General features: G+C 61.8%; 1 protein-coding gene across 1 annotated transcript in view; it reads right to left on the bottom strand.

Annotated features, from left to right (window-relative positions):
- Positions 1–2,193: 2,193 nt before the first annotated feature.
- The window catches only part of SEMA4A (semaphorin 4A), a 54,902-nt gene continuing 46,502 nt past the window's right edge, over positions 2,194–10,593 (bottom strand). The window contains exons 12-16 of the mRNA XM_044449305.1: positions 9,063–9,252; positions 8,473–8,588; positions 7,541–7,701; positions 6,360–6,478; positions 2,194–5,893 (exon numbers count right to left, since the gene is read on the bottom strand). Coding sequence (XP_044305240.1) covers positions 5,271–5,893; positions 6,360–6,478; positions 7,541–7,701; positions 8,473–8,588; positions 9,063–9,252 — 1,209 coding nt within the window. The 3' untranslated portion in view covers positions 2,194–5,270. The remainder of the gene's footprint in view (positions 5,894–6,359; positions 6,479–7,540; positions 7,702–8,472; positions 8,589–9,062; positions 9,253–10,593) is intronic.

Below are 10,593 nucleotides of genomic sequence, written 5' to 3'. Positions count from 1 at the left end.
TGAGGTGGCAGGATGGAGTCACTGAAGCAGTTGGTGTGAGCTTAAGTGGACTCTGGGGGATGGTGGAGGACAGGAAGGCCTGGAGGAATGTTGTCCATGGGGTCGTGATGAGTCGGACACGACTTCGCGACTGACAACAACTGCTTTTCCTACTCTTTTATTGACTATGAAGGCTACTCCATTTCTTCTGAGGGATTCTTGCCCACAGTAGTATACCTGATGGTCATCTGAATTAAATTCACCCATTCCTGTCCATTTTAGTTCATTGATTCCTAAGATGTCAATGTTCAGTCCTGTCATCTCTTGTTTAACCACGTCCAGCTTGCCTTGATTCGTGGATCTTACATCCCAGGTTCCTATGGAGTATAGATCTTTGCAGCACTGGACTCTCCTTTCACCACCAGATACATCTGCAACTGAGTGTCCTTTCGGCTTTGACCCAGTCTCTTCATTCTTTCTGGCGCTACTAGTACTAGCCCTCTGCTCTTCCCCAGTAGCATATTGGACACCTTCCGACCTGAGGGGCTCATCTTCTGGCGTCATATCTTTTTGCCTTTTGGTACTGTCCATGGGGTTTTCACGGCAAAGATACTGGAGTGGGTTGCCATTTCCTTTTCCGGTGGATCACGTTTTGTCAGAGCTCTCTGCTGGGCCCTGCACAGCATAACTCATAGCTTCCTTGAGCTACACAAACTCCTTCGCCAGGACAAGGCAGTGATCTTCCTAGGATTAAGCTCTGCTAAGTACTCTGCATGTTTCAGCCTGCAGCTGTTTATTTATGCATGCATTTTTGTATTTTATTTATTTTTAATGTCTGTAGTTTTTTCACTCCAGGAATGCCAAGAGAAAGCATGATGGAAAATTACAGCCAATGGTGGCTTTCAGATAGACACCAAAGTTTTAGAATGTGTGACTCTACACTCTGTGGGATGTGACCTCAACATGACTTTTTGCCCACAGGAAAGATGGCTGCAGCGACGCTGCCAGAAGATTGGGTCAGCTCTGGTTCTTAAAGAGGGAATGCTTGCAAGGGGGACCCGAGGGTCACCTAGCCCAACCTTCTCAGTGCCAACCTTTCCCTAAAGTAAGATTTCTCTCCCTCCACTGCATGGAAAGCTGGAAAACAAGCACTTTCCTGTTTGGTCAAATGAAAAGTTTTGTAATTTGACAAGAAGAATGAGCAACCTGAAAATGAGTTTTCAAGTCTTGGCATGAAACTTCATGGAGTAAAACAGATGTGAAAGAAACAGGCAAAGTGCATCTCTTCTCCACCACCCTTCAAAAGGTGCTGGGGAAAACCCCACATGCGAGGTTCTCCCCAACACTCCCCCCACAGGTACCTGCAAAATTTCAGAGGTGGAGCCTCAGATCAACAGGTGGTACTTGGTGGGACATGCTTGCTGGGAATGATGGAGCTGGCAGTCCAACTCATCTGGAGGCTGTGGAAGGCTGGCTTGATACCACATTGACTTGTAAAGGAATCCAGAATCACACTGGGGGGGGGGGGGCTGCCCTTTGTGGATCCAAACTGTTCCCTGGGGGAAAGGGCGTGCCCATGAAACCCAGTCCCACTGAGGCAGCGGCCTTGGGTGCCGATCCAACATTCCTTGCATTGAGGGACTTTCATCCCTACACAGCTGGTCAAGAAAAGAGCAGGATTGTTACATTTCACCTGTGCTTGTGCATGGCTCAGTTTTCGTCCGGACACAGAAATGGCTAAAACCAGTGCATGATTTTTCACACAACGACACTTTTCTTAATAAATCAGTCCACACATGCTCTTCTTTCCAGCAGTGTATCTGCACGTTCAAAATATAGAGACAGGTAAAGGGATTGCGCGTCCTAAAGAGCCATGGGCCTGAGCTGCAGCGCCAGGAGGATCGGCACAGGAGGCCTGAGCCGGAGGCCAGTCAATACGGGGGCCCCGCCGAGCAAGAACCCCACCCTTTGGCCCTAGCCCATCACCAGAGATCTCGCTTGTCCTTCCCAGAGATCCAGAGGGGAAGGCAGCTAAAACTCTGAAAATGACAGTCAAACCCTCAGAATCCTGCTGAGGATCTTCCTGGGTATGAAGCTGCAGGTGCAAAACAAAAATGCACCACAGTGTAACTGCCTTGTGGGGAAACAGGCAGAAATGGCCTCTGACGGTTGATCCTCCTGTCCAAGATGCAATAATACAGGAATTATTCACCATTTCTGGCACCGTGTGCATCACACTTTTTAATAAAAATAGTATGTATAAACACAATGAAGATTTACATCTTTTTTAAAAGGTTACAAACAACACAACGAGCAACAAAAGGCCGAAGCCACCGTGTGTGTGTGTCTGACTGCAGCACGGGGTCGGAGGCGTCCGGAGGTTTGCTCGGGAGAAAAGCTTCTCGGCTTTGCACTCGGTTGGAGAACAGGGTTCACTGCTCATGGTGTGCGCGCTTTCACGTTTTCCTCTCAAGAGCTCAAAATAGGCAGCAAGGCCTCATTCAGACTATTTTCAGCTCACTTGAAAATTGGCCTGTAATATGTCAGCTTTCGAGCTCTTCGGCTTTGCTGCCAGTGGCAGCGTCAAAATATCCCTCCACTTGCTGCAGCTAACAGGGGCTCCTGTTTGAGGAGGAAATTGTCACTTCCTATTTTTAAACCCCCATATCTGCACCTTTGAAATCTGCGTGCATCATTACAGTTAGGGGGCCGGCCCGCCCGCCCACCCACCCGCCCGCCGAGGCATGCTGCTTACCGCCTTGCCTACGGGGTTGCGGGGAGGCAGAAGCCTGTGGAGGGCAGGGAGTGGCAGGGCTGCCCTTCTTTTGGCCAGGGGTCTTCCCGTATCCCTTCCCTTCCCTCCCACGTACAGCCAGAAGCCTAGGAAATGGTGAGGTCACTCCCCAGTTGATTTGAAACACAATGCTTCGTTTTCTCAACTCAGCAGGTAAATTCTGAAGCCATAAATGAATGAGTCAATTAATTAGCCTTTGCAGCTGGGCATCACTAGGATTCCCCCCCCCCCCAAGCACACACACATGCACACAGACAGACATGCCTTTGAGAGAGACGCTGACCTTGCACCACAGTCACAAACATCACGCGTGCAAGACATCCACACACGGCGTGCACAGGGGACGTGGACGGCTGCGCATTACTCGCGATCAGCAGCGGGTCTTTGCAACTCGGGTCCGTTTCACACCTATTTAAGCGCAAGGCTACAATATTTTAAGAAGACACCCAGAAGGGTGACAAAAGGGCAAGACAAACACTTGTCGGCAGAAAAACGCACCACGCGGATACAAGCGTCCTTGAGCGGGCGCTGGCGCTGCTCCGCGAGGCGCTCGAGTGGCCCTGCCCCCCACCCGCCGCGGGGTCTGCGCAGGCCAGAGCGCACCACCGAGTTCAAAGCGGCCGGGTCCGGGCGTGTCTTCTGGGCCCGGAATGCCTGCAATTCAGATACTGCCTCCTTTGCACCACGACAGAATGACATGGATCCACGAGCGACGGACGCCGCACGCAGGCGGGCCTGCACGGCTGCAGCGCACGAGGCTGGGGCAAAACTGGGTTCCAGGGGGCCCCCCACCCCAGAGCAGGGCTGGGGGCACGGCAGCTTTGAAGGCGGAAGCGGCTGCCGCTCTGTTCGCTAGAGGTCAGCAGCAACACAAGTCGAAAGAGGAAGAACTGTCATGACACACGCTTCCGCGGAAGGGCAGCGGCTCCGCTGCAAGAGCCACCCCTCCCCGACTTTGAGGAGGCGGCAGGGGAGGCTCCTGGCCGACCGAATGGCACCTTCAGCCCAGTGCTGGCGGCAGTTCAGTCCATTGGTACAGAGCGAGAAAGTCGGCAGCCCCATCGCGGAGAAGCCTCCGTGCTGAGCAGCCAGGAGGAAGGCCCCTTCGCCACAGGGGGTGGGGTGGGGTGGGGTGAGGATACGGACAGGCCCCGGCAGGGTGGTCCTGAGAGCGCCGGACGGTGGTTGTGGCTATGTGGAGGGCTCCGTCTGGTGCCCTCCGGCAGCATGCCCCATGTGGCGCCAGATGGCCACACCGGGAAGATGCCAGTGGAAACTACTCGGCGGGCAGGGAAGCCAGTTTGCCCTGGCACTCCGGAACAGCCCCCTGCGCAGGCGCCTGGAGCAAGGCAGGGACAGGCATGCGGTGCGGAGCAAGTTCCCCCGCAAATGTCAGCCTCCGTTCAGGGACGAAAGGAAGGCTTCTAATCCCGGGTTCCGCAGCCTGGTGCCCTCCAAGGGCAGCGTCCAGGCTGGAGGAGGTCGCGTGGCGGCGAAGGCGGTGTGCGCAGGCGTGGGCCGGCCCCCGCGAGCCCCTCCCAGGCCGGAGGGATGCAGAGCAGAGGTGGGCTGTGAGGGGCACTTCAGCCCTTGCATAGTTTCTCTCCACCCCCGAGAAACCACCACACATTACGTGAACAGCAAACCTAAGAAATCTTGCCCGTGAAGCCGGAGTCCGTTTTCCTGGGCACAGAACCGCAGCGGCTCAGAGAGCAGCACAGGGACCTGCTGGGAGGGACCCTTCTGTGAAGAAGCCCTGCCGTGGGGGCTGGCGGGGGTGGGGGAGGCGCTGCCTGGGGAGGTGCAGGCGCTCGCCGCAGGATTCGGGAGGGCCTCTGGTGCCTCACGCCCAGCCCTTCTTCAGGCTGGCAGGGTGAGACACCAGACCGTGCTCCCAGCGGGGCCTCCTGCTCCGTGCCCGGTCACCCCAGGGCGGCCTGAGCAGCAGCGCTGGCCTGCTGCCCCCTTGCCTCCCGGGCCAGCCTGCCCCGCCGCCATCCTCGCTGCCCCAAATGGCCCGGCCCCGCTCCGCTCTGGTCTCCGGAAAGGGAGGCCCAAGCGGCGGCAGGCATCGCCTGGCAGGTGCCCGCAGCAGGAGGGTGGGAAGGCGAGCAGGACCTAGGAAAGCAGCCGGGCCCTTCCCTGCCCACCGTGTGCCCTGCCCAAGCCCCCAAGGCAGGCGGCTGTGGGCCGGGTTCAGCCTGCCCGTCTCCTCCACAGACATCTGCAGGGGGATGGGGGCGCCGCCACGGGCCTGCTGGGCTCTGTGCCCACCCGTGAAGGCAGTGATGAGGTGGGAGCAGAGCCACAGCAGGTGCGCACAGTCAGGATCCTTCCCTTCCGCTTATGTACAGACAAGACGCGCAGACGAACCCTGGCATCGCAGGCAGCTCTGTTTCCCGGCAGCGTCTGGGGCCGAGCCACGGCAGGGCTAGCCCAGCCTCTGGCCGGGCTGCCTCTCCAGGCATCGCTCCAGCCCAGTCCGCCTTGACCGCCTTCACAGCCGCAGCCCCCCGGAGTCACTGCCGTTCGCCAGGCCAGAGTTCAAGCGGTTGTTCTCGGCATCCGTGTCCTGGAAATCCGCATCCAGTTGGACACAGCAGGTTTTGGAGCTGCCGGCCGCCTCCGGGCAAGGACCCCGACCCCGGAAGGCGTCGCCCTGGGGCGCGCCCAGGCCACTGCTGAGGAGCGCCTTCTCCTGCCCGGAGGCTTTGCTGGCTTCGGGGGTGCTGCACCCCTGGACTTTGCTCCTCGCCTTCAGCTTGTCGTGGTAGGAGAAGAAAGCCACCGCCGCGGCCACCGCCAGGGTCACCGAGAGCAGCACCGTCACGCTGACGAACTGGACCCAGTAGGTGTGCCGCTGGCCCATCGGTGAGGCCTCCACGCCGCCGGGCGAGCGGAGCTGGAAGTGCGCCACGCGGTGCCGCCAGCCGTTCTCGCTGGCCCAGCACTCGTACGTGCCCAGCGTGTCCTTCTGCACCACGACGAGCAGGGCCTGGCCATCCTCCCGCACGGCGGCGTCCCTCCCCATCTTCTCGGGGGGGTTCCACGAGTAGCTGGCCAGGGCCGAGGCCCGGGGGCAGGGCAGCCTCACGATGGAGTTGAGCGGCGCGCTGAGAACTGCAACGAGCGAGAGCGTTGCGGGGGTGAGATGGCCCCAGGCACCAGCCGAGGCCCCCGGAGCCCCCTGGGACGGGCTTGTCCCGCTGCCCCGGGCCGGGACGCTCGCACGCATCAGACACGGCGGCAGGACTGGGGCCGCTCAGCAGGCAGGCCACTGCCTCGACTCCCTTTCGGCCCCTCTGGCACAGCTGCCAGTTTGGCCAGAGCAGGCTGGTGGCGCTTCCCCCACTCCCCCGACAGGAATCCCGGATCCTCCACCGCCTGAGGTCACTGCTGCCGGGAGGGAAGCCCCCCGCCCTCCCTGAAGTGGCCCAGCCAGAGCAGCCACTCGGCCCCCCGCCCTTTCTCTGCGTGCTCCTCTGGAGAGAGCTGTGCCCGGTTGCGCTGAAAAGGCGCTGTCCGAGCGAGGCCTTTTCTCCCCTCAGCCCCCGCATCAGCCGCCCGCCAGAGGCGTGCCCCGAACCTTTGGGCAAGCTGCCCTCCGGGTCGCTCCTGGGCCTCGACAGGACTCTGGCCTTCCCGTTGCTGCGCTGGCACCCCAAGCTGGGCTTCCCCGTGGCGATGTCCTGCAGCCAATCGCTCCTAGAAAGAGGAAGGCCGTGGGAGGCGTTGAGGACGCCCCGCTGGACTGACAGGGAGAAAATGATGCTGAAGGGGAGCTGTGTGGACACCGAGGCAGACCAACGGCAGCCGGGGGCCCAGAGCAGAGCGAGCCAGGGCTCTCCCTGGAGGCCACCGTGGCAGAGCTGAGGCTGCCCTACTCTGGACACTTCGCAGAAAGGCAGAATCCTGCTGCGGAAAGCCAAAGGCGGAAGAAGGAAAGGAAGAGCACAGATGGGACGGGGGGACTCCGCACAGGGAGCCACAGCCTGGAAGCCCCCTTGCTGCCCCGCCTGGCAGGCCTCACTGCTCCAAGCTGTGAGGGGCGCATGGATGGAGCCCTCAGGGGCCGACCCCACACACTTGTCGGCAGCGCTCTTAAATGTGGGGTGGCCTGAGGCCGCACTCCGGAAGGATGGGAAAAGCACCGGGCAGGAGGCACAGCTGCTCTGCTTCTGAAAGGGCAGTGAGGGGGTCCCAGGCAGGGGAGGGGCACCCCTATGGAAACACCTCCTCCAGCTACGCAGGGAGCAGCCACCGGAGGGACCCCAGTGCTGATGGCAGCTGCCCGGGAGCCCTCCAGGGGCCCGTTCACGCCTCAGTGCCGCCCACCCGCCCGCCTCTCCGACGTGTTGGCGCAGGGCCACGGCCTCGATCCTACAGTGCAGGGCTGTACGACCGGCCTGGGCTCTGGCCTGGCCACGGTGGCTCTGTGTGCTCCAGGGGGCCCCGCGTTGCAGCAACCCTCGGAAGGCACGCCCCGCGGAGCACCCGGCCCGGACGGCCCGGCTCAGCTCCGGCACGCTCCAGGCTGCAGCTTCGGTGGTGGAGCCGATCCCCCTCTGGACAGGCCTTCTCTTCTTTCCTTCTTCCGGCCTTCCTGTGGGGTGTCCTGGGCACCCCATGCCGCACTCTGAGGGCCGGATGCACCTCCGCCAGGCGGCGCGAGCTGCAGTCACCCCGGGGCACCCGCCCCCTCTGCCTTGCCCCGCCCCCACCCCCGAGGAGGCGCGGCTCCCGGGCGCGGCGGCCCCCTGCACTCACGTGTCCTCGGCGGCGGCGTCCCGGAGGTCCCTGCACCGGTGCCAGTCCCAGGCGCAGTAGGGGTCGCGCGCGAGCACGCACTCCGCACAGGTCGCGTACACGCTGCAGTTGGCCAGCGGGACCCGCAGGACCTCTCCGGAGCAGCCCGCGTAGAGCACCCCCTGGGAAGACGGGCGGCGTCAGCCCCACCCGGCCAGCGCCACGCGCGCGCCCTGCCAGGGAGCATGGCCTCTGGTGCAGGGGCCCTTTGGCCAGCCGCCCCTGCACCGCCTGCTGCTGTCGCCCCTCGAGTGCCCGTGGCTCCCATGAGCCCCGGCCAGGATCGGGGGCTGGGAACGCCGCTACGAATGCGCCCGTGTGCCAGTGACGGGCGCGGGGGCAGGGTGCCGCGGGGGCTGGCCGGGGAAACAGTCCCGGGGCCTGCGGGAGAGGACCACCTGCCACAAGCGGCCGGGCGCCGGATCCGTCCCGGGGGCTCCGCGTGCTCCGAGGGCGAGGCCTTCCCAGGGCACGCAGCTCGCGTGTCAGCCGTGCTCCTCTGGCCAGGAGGAGGGCCTGGCATTCCCAAGCTGAGCAGCGTTTCTGGGAGGTGGGCTTCCACGAGCGCAGATCCTGCCCGTTTTGCTCATGCTGCTGCCCCGGCACTTTCCCACGGCTTCTAATACCGAGTCTTACTGCCCCGCATTTACTATTGCCTTCGGGTTGTCTGTCAGCTGTTGGAGGGGGAATTGACTGAATCAGCCTGCAGATGTTTCCACGTAAACACTCAAGGAACCCAACGGGGACCTGTGTGCGGTTTTGACGTGCTGCATTGCCTTTGTGAGGCTGCCACCCTGGAGGGCTGCTGGAGCAGAAAGGGGGGCTTAATGAAAATAGCAATCCACCGGCGAAACTCCGGCGGCTGCAGGGGCTTCCCGGCACACGGCGCCCACCTTTTCAGGGGAGAGCAGCAGGTTCCGGACGGCTTCTGGCTTCTCAAAGAGCCGAATCTCTTCAATGATGTGGGCGCCACTGCCAACAGCCACGGCTTTGTGGAGGAGGCCCCTGTCTGTGGGAAGCGAAGTGCAGAGGGTCTGCCCCACAAGAAGGGAGGGGCAATCTAACTTCAAAGCACAAGAGGAGATGCAGGGAGGAGAGCCGGGCTTTCCTCCGCCTACTGTAACCCCTCTGCCCCATGGCGGGGAGGATGCGCCTCCGGGGACTGATTCCATGCAGGCGAGCAACCGGAGGGAAGAGGAGGCGGCCCGTTCCTCCACCGTGTGCAGGAGCGCTCCAAGCGGCTTCCGAACAGTCCCTGCATGCTCAGCGTGGGAGCCTGACGTGCGCCCAGTTGTGCTCACATGATAAATGCAGTGTCTCCAGGATGCCTTTAACAGGTCAGCTGCCCTACTGCTTAGCTGGCCGAGGGATGTGCAGCTGACCTAAGTGAACAGAGCTGGCTGGCTCGCCCTCGTTGGGCCGAGGAGCCGGGCCGGCAGGTGGCTTGCTTGGCGGGGCTTCTGGAAATGGGCCGGAACTGTACCTGTCCCCATGAACATCACGTCGTAGGGGGTCCCCGAGACACCCCGCGCTCGGTGCACCGCGATCCGGGTGTACTGCACGTCGTGCTGCACCAGCAGAGGCTGGTTGTGGACCGGCTCGACCTTCTCGTCCATCAGGAAGTGCTCCTTGACGAAGGTGAGGGCTTTGTCTGACGACGGGCCCACCGAGCACTGCAGGGAGAGGCCCGGACGTCAGAGCAGCTCAGCAGCCGCCCCAGGACGCAGTGACGACTGGCCACCGAGCTCCGGGCCGCCTGTGGACTGGCGGCGGACCTTCAGTTTTCCCAGCCGGTTCTGCCTGGGAGGCAGCATGCCCCTCACACAGGCAAAGCAGGGGAGAGACGCCCCCGTGCCAGGATCCCAGCACCGCTTTGCAAAGCCGAAAGGTGCAGGCCTGCGTGTAAAGCAGGCCCTGCCGCAGCCTCCGGAGGAGCCATGCGCAGAGGTCGGACGAGGGCCACCCCGAGCCGTTCCCCCGCCCTCGCAAAGGCACCGTCCACCATCTCCTGCTCTCGATTTTATCCTTGCAACACCCCGCCAGGCAGGACAGGTTGTCAGACAGTGACAGACGCAAAAGTCACCAGGCTGGGGAGTTAGATGAGCCACATCAGTACATGAAACGGCACGGATCGTGTCTGCCACACGCCAGCATGCTGCTTGGCTCTGGGGTTACAGTGCGCCCGCCCCTCAGTTTGACTTCTGAGGCCCAGATGACGCTGGAAGAAGGCCGAACGCCACGGCATGGCCACGGAGGCAGCTCTTCCCCAAGTCTCTCCCATCTTCCCTGTGTGAGAATGCTTGGAAGAGAGGCAGCAAAAGACCATCAGCCACATGCGCGCCCTTTGGCCGTGGCCAGCACTGAGTGACCAGGGGCCAGAAATGCTGCTGGCCACCTGAGTGTGGACTGATCACCCAGGGGTCTGCCAGAGCCCTCCCCTTCTGCCCACCCCAGGGTGGGACAGTCAGCAGCGCGGTCCCCCCTCTGCCTCCCTTCCTCCCCCCAGCAGAGCAGCTGCAGGCCATGTTCACCAGACTGGTCAAGACAGGGCCAGCTCCCCAACCAGGCCAAAAAGCGGGGATAAGGAGCTCGTGCCCCAGACGCACACAACACGCGCGCCACAGTCCAGACCCACTCCGGTTTCCCTGGGTTACTCAGTCCAGAGCAATGCTTACCCTACGCTGCCGTTCGCCACGCTAGAGACCTTCAAAAAGCACCTGGGCAGCCCTCTGAGCGGGTGGGCGAACGGGTGTCCTGCACCAGCAGCGGGAGGACCTGATGGCCTTCCTGGCCCCGCCCGGCTCTGCTCTCCTAGGATTCTATGCTTCCTAGAATCAGTTCCAGGACTGCGGCACACGCAACCCACCGCCCTCCTGGCGGCTGGCCCTGTGCTGCCGCCACAGATCCCCCGTGGGCAAGGCCGGCCACCACAGATGCCGAAGGGGCCATTCAGGCTGCCAGGCTGGGACAGGAATCCAGTTTAAAGCAACCCACACAGACGGCACCCTGTAAAC

This window comes from Varanus komodoensis, unplaced genomic scaffold (genome assembly GCF_004798865.1).
Source record: "Varanus komodoensis strain SLA01 unplaced genomic scaffold, ASM479886v1 scaffold57, whole genome shotgun sequence".
Taxonomy (NCBI): Eukaryota; Metazoa; Chordata; class Lepidosauria; order Squamata; family Varanidae; genus Varanus; species Varanus komodoensis.
The sequence above is the reverse complement of the archived record's forward strand: the minus strand, read 5'-3'. Positions and strand labels throughout refer to the sequence as shown.